At 43.3% G+C, this 13044-nt stretch overlaps 1 protein-coding gene across 1 annotated transcript in view; it reads left to right on the top strand.

The window, feature by feature from the left end:
* Positions 1-13044, top strand: part of DST (dystonin) — a 462451-nt gene that overhangs the window by 347137 nt on the left and 102270 nt on the right. The window contains exons 53-55 of the mRNA XM_055002047.1: positions 584-783; positions 3820-4315; positions 5160-6634. Of these exons, the coding sequence (XP_054858022.1) occupies positions 584-783; positions 3820-4315; positions 5160-6634 (2171 nt within the window). The remainder of the gene's footprint in view (positions 1-583; positions 784-3819; positions 4316-5159; positions 6635-13044) is intronic.

The raw sequence follows: 13044 nt of genomic DNA, 5'->3' as shown, positions 1-13044 counted from the left end.
CTCTCTTCATCAGATGCCTGCAGCTTCATCAGAAGCTCTCGAAAGCTTATGCTACAGTAAAGTTGGTTAGTCTTACAGGTGCTATTGAACTCTTTATTATGTTTGTTTTATGGATTTAAGATTGGTTAATAACTGTATTTAGCCTACAGATGCTGGATTTTTCTAAGACACTTTGCAAACTATCCATGCATAGATTGCTGCTAGCTCCAGAGGCAAAACTGCTGTTCCTGGTGTGTTGAGAGAGATATCTAATCCCTTTCTCTTGCTGCACATAGTCTGTGAATTTGTCTAAAGCAGCTCTCTGTTTTGGATTGTTATCTAGAATGCCTTATGGCAGAGTAGGCAATATATTCCCTGTAGACTACATCCAGTTTACCAAGATCTTTTCTTGGGGGGTGGGCGACAAAAAAACTTTGCTCCGCTCAGAACAAATGACTCATGGGTGAGTAGCAGATGGGAAGGTGTTAGTGGTTTGTAGGCCATACCAAACTGACTGCTGGCTTAGGCTTGGTCTGTAATCTTATAGTGGACCTATCTGCATGTAATGTGTCATTAAGAATGTACTATTTTTCTTTTGTCATAGATTCCAAGTGGAAAGAACTCAGCCAGGTAGCAACTGATAGACAGAAAAAACTAGAAGAATCATCAAATTATCTGACTCAGTTTCAGACCACGGAATCTCAACTGAAACAGTGGTTGGTGGAAAAGGAATTAATGGTCAGTGTTCTTGGACCACTGTCAATTGATCCAAACATGTTAAACACACAAAAACAGCAAGTCCAGGTGAGCATTAGATCCTCCTGTGCATTTATTTTATAGAAATAGTACTTTGGTTTCCTTTACTCACAGTACTGCGTACTGCCAGGTCACAGTAAGCAGACATTTGCTATGTTAATTTATCAGTAAAAAAGCTAATTTAGATTCTTCTTTTGAGAATTACTGCTCTCTTGGTCCCTAGGTATATTATTGCTTTCTTTGGTATAACAAATACCTTGGGACCAAAGAATGATCAAAGTTTTCTGAAAAGGATTGTACAGGTTCTGTCTCACAAGGGGCACAACAGTCCCTGATGTGTTTGTTTAACTGCACTGTCATGTGCCCATTTCTATGATGATGATAATAACAACAACAACATTCATTTATACACTGCCCTTCAGGATGACTTAACACCCACTCAGAGCGGTTTACAAAGTATGCTGTTATCATCCCCACAACAAAACACCCTGTGAGGTGGGTGGAACTGAGAGAGCTAGAAGCCGTGACTGACCCAAGGTCACCCAGCTGGCTTCAAGTGGAGGAGTGAGGAATCAAACCTGGTTCTCCAGATTAGAGTGCTCTTAACCACTACACCAAACTGGCTTTCTGATGAAATTACTTTTTAAGCTCTCCAGTCCTTAGCATATTATATGGGTTTCAGATGCATTGATTTCAGGGGGAATTAATTACACATAATGGCACAACTCAAGTTCAAGTTAGTTGTAATTTACTTTTAAGTTGAGAGTAATGGAATTTTTTAGCTATAGTTAACTTGTTCAGCTTGTTTGAGGGCAATGGCTCAGATCCATCAGACATTTTCCAAGACAGAAGGGATTTCCATCCATGGAATGTGAGTTTCTCACTTCCTTCCTCCCATGCAGACCAGAATGCCTCCCAAATGCTGCTCTGAGGTAAATGGAACCACAGAAACAGAAGGAGTGGAGTTGGAGGTCTGCAGCAGGAGGGGGGAACTGGCAAAAATCACTCCCCCTTTCCATCCACAGAATTCATCTGTGGAATCCAAGCCCAAGGCTATAGTCCCACAATTCTGGTCAGTTATATGCACAAGATTGAAGTAGGATGTTGCCGTTATAAATCAAATGTAGAAAAGAAAACCATGTGCACAATTCTTAGTTTATCCTCATTTTAAAACAAGGGTGTTGGGGTTTTTTGGGACGAACTTAGTTGTGTCCGCAGGTATTACATATCCAAAAGCAGATGAATAGCAGGATTACAGTTACCTAATATGTGGAATAAGAAAAGGAACAGGAGTAGCAAAGGCCTGAAGAATCTAGTGGAGTACTCTGCATTGCTGGAATTGACTGTGACATTTTGTGTGGTGGGGAATCACATATTTAATATTCTCATACAGAGAATTCCCAGCAGAGAAGATAAAGAGCTTAGCTAGAACCTTTCTCCCTGATGTGCTAGGTTTTAATTTCTGTGGGTTTTTTCACATGGGGAGCATTCAAAATGGTTTTCACACTAGCCATCTGAAGTGGTGCAGTCCATTCTGCTATAGTGTTCTGCTTCATCCCCATCTCTCTCCAGTAGAATTCTACATTTATTATGTAACTCCAGTTCATTTAAATGAAAATGTTTTACAAGTTGTAATTAAAAAGATACTCAGTTTGCTGTGTATATTAACCAAAGCTACTCGTATTACCACACAAATAGACTGAATATGAATGGATACGAATTTTTTAAAAAGCAATACACAAATTAATCAGAAAACAATATTTGTAAAAAATTTGCTCCCTCTTAATTTAAGCATCAAGAACACAATGGCCATGATCCAACAGTTTATCCCCTTCATCTCGGTAAGTTTCAGCATTAACTTGTGGTGGATTATGGCTTTCAGAGTCTGTGTAATATAGAACGAAACATTTTAAACACTTTTTTCTAACTCTGAGGTGGAAAAATCATCACAATATTTCCACAGAGTTAACAAAGAAATGATCAAAAACTAGCTAAGTTGTAATTCCTAATTTCTATTAGTTTCCTAGTTTAATTAAATAGTTTAGACCATTGTGTAAAATAAAACATTAATATTTATCTTTTACTCTGTAAAGATAGTCCACCGGAGGATTTCCACATATGGAAGAGGGATGTGATCTTGTTGATTTTCCTTTTCCCATGGCAGACCTCTGACTATCCCTGATGCTGTTCCTGGGGTTCCTTTGCTACTTAGGACCAGCACTTCAAGAGGGAATTTGGGGGTGCGGCTGAAGGTGGGAGGCAAGAAAATCACACTCTGCTGATGAAAGTTCCTTCCATCAGTGTAAATACTGCTGCATCCAAGCAAACATTTTACTGCCAAAAATATTGAGGTGGCTCTGAGGAACTTCTAGAGGAGAATCTGCAGGAAGTAGGAGGGTGCTACATTCCATGCCTGCAAGTTCTCCCCTGACCCCAGGCAGGTTTTATTCACCCTCCTCCCCTCCAGCTGAGCTCTGAAACCAGAAGTGAGCCTGGCTGGGTGAAAAATGTCTTGAAGGAAATGTGTAGCAGAGGACCAGCAAGCACGGGAAGAATTAAGCAATTCTCCTGCCTGCCCACCAGTCCTCCCCTGCAAATGCTCATCCTGTCTCCTCATTCCCATTATTACAGCACACACGAGATTACAACTACACATTTGGCAAGATAATGCCTATCCTTAGAAGTCAGAAGTCAGTTAGCAAATAAGATTTGGACTGTAAGGTCTACACCTGCATATTCATCACTCTCAGTTCAGCAAGTCAAGCACATGACCAGCTTTAAATGTGAAATATCATTTGAGGAGATGTCAGGTGCTATGAAAGGTGTATCTGTGACATGTGATCCTTGATGGTTACTTCACACCAAAGTCACCATCACTTTTAGTGACTGATTAAATTGAAGTGATTAATTAGTTTTTTAATAACCTTGTCATACGTGACATTTGTATGGAAGAACACATCTTTTCTTCCACAATGTAAGTTATAATTCTGGTTTGGTAAGTATCTGAATTAGCAAACAATTTGTTTATAGTTTGGAATTTTTAATAGCTTTCCTGCAATTAATTTCTATGTACTTTCTCCTCAGATTCTGCTCAAGGAGTTTGACACACGGAAACCCCAGTATGAACAGTTAACTATGGCAGGGCAGGGAATTCTGAATAGACCTGGTGACCACCCACCTTCCCATGAAACTGTGAGGCAGCAAATGGCAGCTGTGGCACAAAAATGGGATGGCTTAACAGGACAGCTGAGTGACCGATGTGGGCGAATTGACCAAGCCATTGTCAAAAGCTCAGAATACCAAAGCCGTTTGAGAAACCTCTCTGAGAAGCTTAGTGCCCTGGATAATAAACTCAGCAGTAGCCTGGCTGTAAGTACGGACCCTGATGCTGTGAAGCACCAGCTGGAAACTGCCAGAGAAGTGAAACAAGAAATAGAACAGGAGATGCCAAACATAAATGCTGCTCAGGCTCTTTGTGAAGAACTGTCAGTACTGGTGGCAGAAGATTACTTGAAAGCAGAACTTGCCAGGCAATTAGATGGTGTCATCAAGCCTTTTAAGGAGATGGAACAAAAAGCAGGTTGGTGTGCAAGTGAAAGAGGCAAAGAAAAGCCATAAACATAAGGCAGGGGCAGGGAATACCAGAGTTGATTTTCTTCAAAACTTGTATGCCGGATCCTCAGAGCCTCGGTTGTATGGATGAGAGTGGAAGCACTCCTTTTTTGTAGCCTTTGCCAGTGGCTTGCATTTCCAGCCTTGAGATGCCAAATGAGAGATGAATGAAAATAATTTACAGGTGTTTATCAGGGGCTGAGTCCCACATTATAAGTTAATTCTCTTTTCAGTTGCTCCTTTGTTTGCAAAAGTAATTTAGGAAAGATAGGTACATGTAACCCTGTTCTCACCCATATTACTGTTCCCACCCTGCAGGTAGTTTAGGAGATCCATCATTTTGTCCAGTAACTTAGTAAGCGATAGTTCTGAGTGTTAGGCTCATTTAAGGTTCCAGCCATAATGGACTGGCTGTTTTCTTTGGATTCTGCATTCTGTCACTGGATTTTGAGGGAATCTTTGAGAATACGCAAACCTATCCTTGAGAAATTGTAGGGAGATGCATTCGGCAGATCCTCACTTCAGGCTGTAGCTAGAATCCATAACAAATCCGCTGTTGTTCATAAAAGTTCCCCAACTCTTAGCAGTGGATTTCCAGGGATTTGGGGTTGCCATGAAAACAGGACAATGGCAAAAATCACTCCTTTCACAGTGGTACAGGATGCAACCCAGTGTTTGATACCGTTTCTCAGTATCCAATTGACTGTATTTTCTTAAAACCTATGTGATTTACTTTTCTGAGATAACATTGTAATAATAACAGTTGTTTGTAGCTATGGATTTTTAAAACATTTTCTTTTGGTGCTCTGCAGGCAATCACATTGAGCAACTTCAGTCAACATATGCTAGCTCTCATCAGTTCCAACAAATGTCTAAGGATTTCCAGGCTTGGCTGGACAAGAAGAAAGAGGAACAGAGTCGTTTTCATCCCATCTCTACCAATCTGGAGTCTCTGCAGTCATTAATTAATGATCAGAAAGCATTTAAGATGACCTTGTCTGAACAGATTGGTTCCTATGAAAAAATAACTGCAGAAGGTGAGAGCTTGCTCCAGAAGACTCAAGGGACCGAGAGGGCAGAGCTGCAGTCCCAGCTGAATGTGCTGAAAGGGAACTGGGATGAAATGAATAGGCAAGTTAAAGACGATCAAGACAAGTTGAATGATTGTCTGGAAAAAGCTCTCAGATACAGAGAGCATGTAGAGAACCTGCAGCCCTGGTTAACAAAGTGCCAAAGCAACCTGTCCAATATCAAAATAGGAATAGACCCTATTGAACTAGAGAAGACCATCACTCAGGTGAAGACCTGGCAGAAGGACTTGGACAAACACCAAGGACTGGTGGAGCTGTTAAACAATGCAGCGGCGATGTTGCTCAGTGCCTGTGAAACAGACAAAGACATTATTCAAGAGGAAAAGACACAGCTGATCCAGAAAGTAGATATGGTTACCGAACAATTACACGCTAAGAGAGAGGACCTGGAAAAGACATCTCAGAGACTAAAAGAGTTCCAAGAATCATCCAGGGAAGTTAAAGAGCAGCTTAGGAATGCCAGAGAGCAGCTGGAAGCTCATGGTACTTTGAAACCCCAGACTTACAGCAACAAACACTTGACAACGATGCAAACTCAGCAGAAGGCGCTTCAGACCTTAAAGCCTCAAGTGGACCTGACAGTAAAGCTTGCCCAAGAACTGGTGGTGGAGGCTTCCGATTCATCAGGTGTTTCTGACCTCTTGCTGCAAGCAGAAGCATTAAAAGAAGACTACAGCTCTATCAGCAATCAGGTTGAAGATCAATGTTCCTTTTTGGAAACAAAACTTCAGGGAATTGGTCATTTCCAAAATACCATCCGAGAGATGTTTTCTCAGTTTGCAGAGTTTGATGATGAGCTGGATAGCATGGCTTCTGTGGGTAGGGATCTTGTTATACTGCAGTCCCAGCGAGAGGGAATCAAAACTTTCCTGAAGAAATTGGAAGACCTCATAGCCAGTAATGAAAATGCAAACAAGACTTGTAAAGCGATGTTAGCAAGCGAAGCTGAAGCTTCTCCTGATGTGGCTGGCATAAAGAGAGACTTGGAGGCTTTAAATAAGCAATGCAACAAGTTGCTGGACAGAGCAAGAGCTAGAGAGGAACAAGTGGAGGGGACTATTCATCGCATTGAAAACTTCTACTGCAAACTGCAGGATTTTTCCAAACTGCTTGAAGAAGCAGAAGAACATGAAGAGTCCCAAGGTCCTGTTGGAATGGAAACAGAGACTATTAATCAACAGCTGAAAGTATTCAAGGTAAGGGGGTCCTTTCTCTATTGTTATTGTATTGAATTATATAACAGTGGTTAGAATAGAACAGTGGATGGAATAGAAATTAACAAGAAGAGCATTGTGAGGTGAACTGCTAAAAAATTAGACCCGAAAGGAAAAAAATGATATTACTCCATGATATTTATTACTCCTCTTTTGGACTCATAGATTATTGAGTTGGTTGCTATTATTTTTCTGCTTCTTCTTGGAGAGACCATGTGTGGTAGAGCTCTGTTATGAACAAGGCTTAGAGGGACAGGAAGGAAGAGCCCAAGGAAGTGGAACAACCTGATGGTTTTTAGAACATCACCCCACGTAGCTTTGTACTAAGGGACAAACTAGATGCAACAGCAGGAAATTGATGGGATGGAAAAATATCATAAAGATTTTTTAAATGCTAGTAGAGTTTTATTAGTAGCTAGTAGTAGGGTCCCTCCCCTCCATATTCATGTCAAGGTAGTCAAGGTTAAGCTTTCCCTTTTTGGGCAAATAGCATCTCCAGAGTGTCTATGATTGATTGTAGTCAGGAAATAGCACTGGGGAAAGGATAGATACACCTCTATTATTCACACCATGGTCCTGATCAGAATTGAGGTTTCTCTAGCTGATTTTTTTTTAAGAGGCAGGTTCATGGAACACCTACCATCATGTTTAATTTGGCTCTAGTTGCTGCAGCTAGAAGATTTTAGTGTTTTGAAGATTTCTACTGCAGCAAGAGTGGCAACACGGAGCAGATTTCCACATGTACCTAGATGACAGACCATCTGAAGGGTGGAAGAGCAAGCTTCCTGCCCTCTCCAAATTGACTTGGTTCTGAAAAAAACATGATATGAAAACTTCATGTGGAATTCTAATCAACCTGATTTTTTCCCCTCCAGAAAGGGAAGAAAAATAATGCATTTCAAGCTCTGTTAGTATAAGTGTGGGCCTCTGTATGGCTCAGGTAGTGGGGAGGGGCATGCAACCACTTGCCCACCCTAGCCAGATAAGCATGCAAATTGGCTCTTAGAATGAGACTCTAAAATTGTTACAGAATTTGTTCAGCACTGTAGTTCGATTACTGAGGTTTAGCATCAGCCAGACTCATGAATACAAAAAAATCTTGTCAATGACGTTCAACTAATACACAATAAATTAACTGCAGTCCTTCCCTGGTGGTCTTTTTCTAGTGATGTCATACAAAAAGCTTTCTCCTGCCCTATGTTAAAATGTGAATTGGTATCTTGAGACGTATCAGCAAGTCATTTTGCATTTGCCCCAACAGAGGGTGCTTTTTCTCTATTTTAGACAAGCATTTGTTCCATCCAGTACATGCTCTGACAGCAATGGAGCCGTTGTTAAAAGCTGATGTGTTTGTTAACTAATCAAACTGTGTCTTGTAAATATATAAATAAACTGTGCAAATAAACCTAGTGAAAAATAGGTCAGAAAATGTTTATCTGGACTATAATGGTTAAAGCTTCATTTTGTCAAACAGTGTAAGAAGACCCAACATACGGTGTTTTGGTTTGGGGGTGTTTGGAATTTACAAGCACTTTGAGGGCTGAGGCCTGAAGTTCTGTGATGTGTTCTCAGCACAGTGGCATGCAGCAATTTAGAAAATGAGAACTGTGTCTTCTCTTTGGTCAGAGCTGTTTCAGAAACTTTCTGAAGTTGCTTCAAAGCAGACTGTCTGTAGTTTTCCTTGAGAAAATTCCAGCAAGGCTCAGCTCCTTGATTCCCCCCTCCTTTTCCATAGATATTTATTTAGTTAAAACATCTGTATTCCTCCCTCTCTCCTTAGACTCAAGATGGCTGATAATGTGACAGCAAATTATAAGGAGACAAAAGCATAAGATATATCATGGTTGTTAGTCATTGGTTAAGGAACAAGATAGGCAAAAGGACTACATCGTGGTACCATTCAAGCACCCAGGAGGAATATGCGGATCTTTTGAGCACTTTATTTGTTTGTTTGTTTGTTTAATTTGTAGGCTGCTCTCCCCGCAAGCTGGCTAGAGCGGATCAAATCAATTTAAAAATACAAAAATATGTTCACTACACACACTCCAATGAATCTCTGTGTGTGGCTCCACCACAAACACTCTAATGAATCCTACACATTTGAGGTCTTTATAAAATCTTCTGTGCCCTTGTTAACTACACTGTCCCCCAAACAAGCTAATGCTGCTATGGTGTCAAGAGTACCAAAAGGATGAAGCGTGTGCCAAGAGTCTTCTCTTGAACCAGATCACTGGCTGATGGGGGTAATGCTGGGACATAAGCAGCCTCGAGCCATTTCCACTTCCACACCCATTCAAAGTGCAGCCTAGAAGCAAGCACAACAGTCTCAAGCACCCCACGCCCCAAAACCGTTGTACTGGCATGCAGGAAGAGAGTGATCTTGGCCTGGGTAGTGTGTTAACATATAACAAATCCAGACCAAAGACAATGATGAGACAAGACAGATAACTGTAGTTTAAGTGTGTTCTGTGACAGCTGGCACATATACATGCATCTGCAGTAGATATTTAGTTTGTTTATTTACTGCATGGTATAAACTGCCCATCTTGTGACGGAGTGAAGGTGAGGTCAAGCAAAGCCATGATGGAGGGCCAAGAAAAACGAGATAAGCTTTTACTCCAGGGAGTTGTTCAAGAGTCACAGCTGAGTGTCCTACTGGGGTTTATATAGTCAGGAGATTCCATCCAATGTAGATGCCAAGGAAATACCTGGGTAAAACAAAGAAGCACGGAGTAGAACAGAGGTGAGGTTGAGGTGAAAGCAATCACAGTGCAATTGAATTGCAGTTCTGGTTTCTGTCTCATAACCCAGGCTATCATCCAAGAAAACTGTCTTGCAGAATTTATTTTAGTTCTAGTGAGTCCAAGATTTCCTCAGCTGCTGAAAGGAAAAGAACGTACCCTGAACTGGACTCCACTATTTAACTTTCATTCCATAATGTTTGAAAGGGAAATAGAAACACTCTATGACAATCATGTAGGCCATAGCATCCCTTAAGACTACCCAGGGAGGAAACCCTCCTCTCGTTATTTCTAGGCTAAAACACAGCAAGGGAGAGCAGGATTAAAAGGGGAGGATTGTACTTCTTTTTTAGTGCAATGGAAAAAGTTTGTTGCTTTTTCATTTTTGTGGATAGATACAGGCCAAACTACAACTCAGCCACAGATTTGCTGGTACTGTTCATGAAGAACAAATAACACAAGGCAACAGAGCTAACCTCATGGTAAATTGCTGTTACAGACATCATCAAACAGCTACTTCATAGCTAGAAATAAAATGGAGCTTATGTGAGTGCAGTATCCTAGCCTGTAATCTTGGGGAAAATGGGTTCTAAAGACTCTAGTGCAAAAGTCCTGCTCTAGTGGCTCAAATCAGACTTCCTAACATCCCTACTAGTGGAAGCTGTCAGGTTATGTTATACTTGAACTGGGAGAGCGCCATGATGAGACTGGGACTAACATACCTGCGAGACCGCGAGAAATTAACCATCTAAACCACACACTTCAGGCAAATGGCTACTCTAGAAATGAAATCCGAAGAGCAATCAAACCCAGGATGAATCAAACAACCAAGGAAAAACAGTCTCCTACAGGAAAAGTGTTTTTGCCATATATCAAAGGAATTACTGATCAGATGGGAAAGCTTATGAAAAAGCATAACCTTCAAGCAGTATTCAGACCCACCCGAAAAATACAACAGATGCTACGATCAGCAAAAGACAGTAGAGACCCCCTCACCTCTGCAGGAGTATACCGTATACCCTGCAGCTGTGGACAAGTTTACATCGGGACCACAAAGCGTAGCATCCAGACAAGAATAAAAGAACATGAAAGACACTGCAGACTTGGACAGCCTGAAAAATCAGCAGTGGCTGAACATAGCTTAACTCAAACAGAGCACAGTATCTTATTCCAGGACACCAAAATACTGGACAACACTTCCAACTACTTCGTCAGACTGCACAGGGAAGCCATTGAAATTCACAAGCATAAGCAAAACTTCAACAGGAAAGAAGAAACCTTAAGAATGAACAGAGCATGGTTTCCAGTTCTGAAAAACACCAGGCTAACAAAATACTCTACACCCGACAATAGCCCTGCAGAGAAGATTAGCACATCAAGCACCAATCCACATGCAAAAGAACCTCCTCAGGATACAGTGAAGCCTCCCACCATTAGCATTCCACACCCTGGGAAACTCTTACAGGATGACTCAGCTCAACCCCACCCCTCCTGAGTAGATATAAATGACCTGCCAACATCTTTTCCACACTGTGACACTGAGAGATCTCTGTCTTTTGGTGCTACACCTCTGAAGATGCCAGCCACAGCTGCTGGCAAAACGTCAGGAACTACAATGCCAAGACCACGGCAATACAGCCCGGAAAACCCACAACAACCATCGTTCTCCCGCCGTGAAAGCCTTCGACAATACATAGAATCACATTCGTCCCACTGCACTTTTACTGATGACTGTGTAGATTCCTGTTGTGAAATGCAGAGAAGTTGAAATGCAGAGAAGTAGAGCACTGATAAGAAGAGAGAAAAGATAGTTGAACTTGACAGAGCATGAAGAAGACTATATTTTAACATTTTTTGCACCTGTTAAGACTTGTGTAGTGATTCTAGACTGAGTTCTGAGTTATGCCACTGTGCTATGAAGACTTCAATGGATTTAGAAGGTGTAATTCTGCTTAGGATTGCGCTGAACCCATTGTTTGAGTTGCCATCTGCAGTGATCTCTCTTTTCCCAATGTATGGGCACATATACTGCTGATTATCTTACATTTTTACCCTCCTCTTATCTGAGGGAGCTCAACACAACTTCCAGTTTGTCCGTACAACAACTCTGTGGGGCGCATTAAGGCTGGAGTGGATGACCAGGTCAAGTGTCACGGGCTGGGCCAGCCCAAGCAGGGTGGTTCAAGTCCAAACCTTAAAGCCAAAGTCAAAGGGGAGTTCCAAGAGCACAAGCCAAGTCAAACCGGTGGTCAGAGCACGAGATAAAGCCAGGAGTGAGTCCAGAGTCCAAAAGCAAGGTCAGGCACAGTCCAAGGTCAGTCACCGATAGTGTCAGGTCCAAAAGCAGACACGGGCAAGGTTCACGAAACACGGAGTGGTTGCAAGCAGTAGACACGTTGCTTCCACGCCCAGCAGTTCCTCCAGACTGGCTCTTATAGCCAGGCGTGGTTTTCAGCCAGCTGCTGGGGCTCTATCCTGTCACTACTCATCATCACTCTCCAGCAGCTGGCGTTGGCTTAAGAGGCGAGCACTGCGCCGTCTCTCCTGCAGTTCCAGTCTCTGGCGCTGCCTGCGGCGTTCCTTGGGCGTGGGTGAACCTGGGGGGGTGGAGGCTCTTGGCTGCGCTGCACCTGTAGAAGTCCCTGGCTGAGCTTCCTCTGTAGTATTGGAGCTTGAGGGTGCTGGTGCCTCAGCTGCTGGCTGTAAGCTCTGATCAGCCAGCAGCTGTTGCTCCTGATTGCTGGCTTCTGCTGAATCAGGGCTAGGGCTGGCTACACAGGGCTCCTCTTCTCCAGAGGAGTCCTGGCTGGCTACACGAGGCTCCTCTCCTCCAGAGGAGACCTCACTCTCAGACTGGGCCATGACACCATCCCCCCTCCCAAGGCCCCCCCTCTTCTGCGGCCCGGGCAGCCCCGGTTTCTGAGGATAGGCCTGATGGAACTGTCTGACTAGACGGGGGGCATGGATGTTCACGGCAGGCTCCCATGAGCGGTCTTCCGGCCCATACCCCTTCCAGTCCACCAAGTACTGTACTTGCCCCCGCCGGCGACGTGAGTCTAGGATCCGGGCAACCTCATATTCCTCTTGCCCCTCGACGGTAATCGGAGGCGGAGGGGGCGGTGGCCCGGGATGGTGCGGGTCCGGGGGTGAAGCCGGGACTAGAAGGGACCGGTGAAACACAGGATGGATCGGGAGGGTTCGTGGTAGTTGCAGGCGGTAGGCCACAGGGTTCACCTGGTCTGTGATCACAAAGGGTCCAAGGAACCGGGCATCTAGCTTTTTGGAGGGCCGTTGGCTGCGGATATGGCGGGTGGATAACCAGACCCGATCACCCACAGACAAGGGAACACCAGGTTGCCTTTTCCGATCCGCAGCCTCCTTGTAGCTTCCCTTGGCAAGCTGGAGTTGTTCCCGCAACAGCTCATGCATGGATTGGAGTTCCTGGAGGCGATCATCAGCGGCTGGAATTCCCGACAATGGTGCTGTGCTAGGGAAGAAACGAGGGTGGTGGCCATAATTTGCCATGAAGGGGGTCTGCTGGGTGGAGGAGTGCACTGCATTGTTATATGCGAACTCGGCCAAAGGCAGTAGAGCTAGCCAGTCATCCTGTTGATGGTTTGTGTAGCATCTCAGATATTGCTCCAGGGTTGC

The sequence above is a fragment of the Eublepharis macularius genome, chromosome 1 (assembly GCF_028583425.1).
Source record: "Eublepharis macularius isolate TG4126 chromosome 1, MPM_Emac_v1.0, whole genome shotgun sequence".
NCBI lineage: Eukaryota > Metazoa > Chordata > Lepidosauria > Squamata > Eublepharidae > Eublepharis > Eublepharis macularius.
This window is presented reverse-complemented; position numbering and strand designations above follow the sequence as displayed.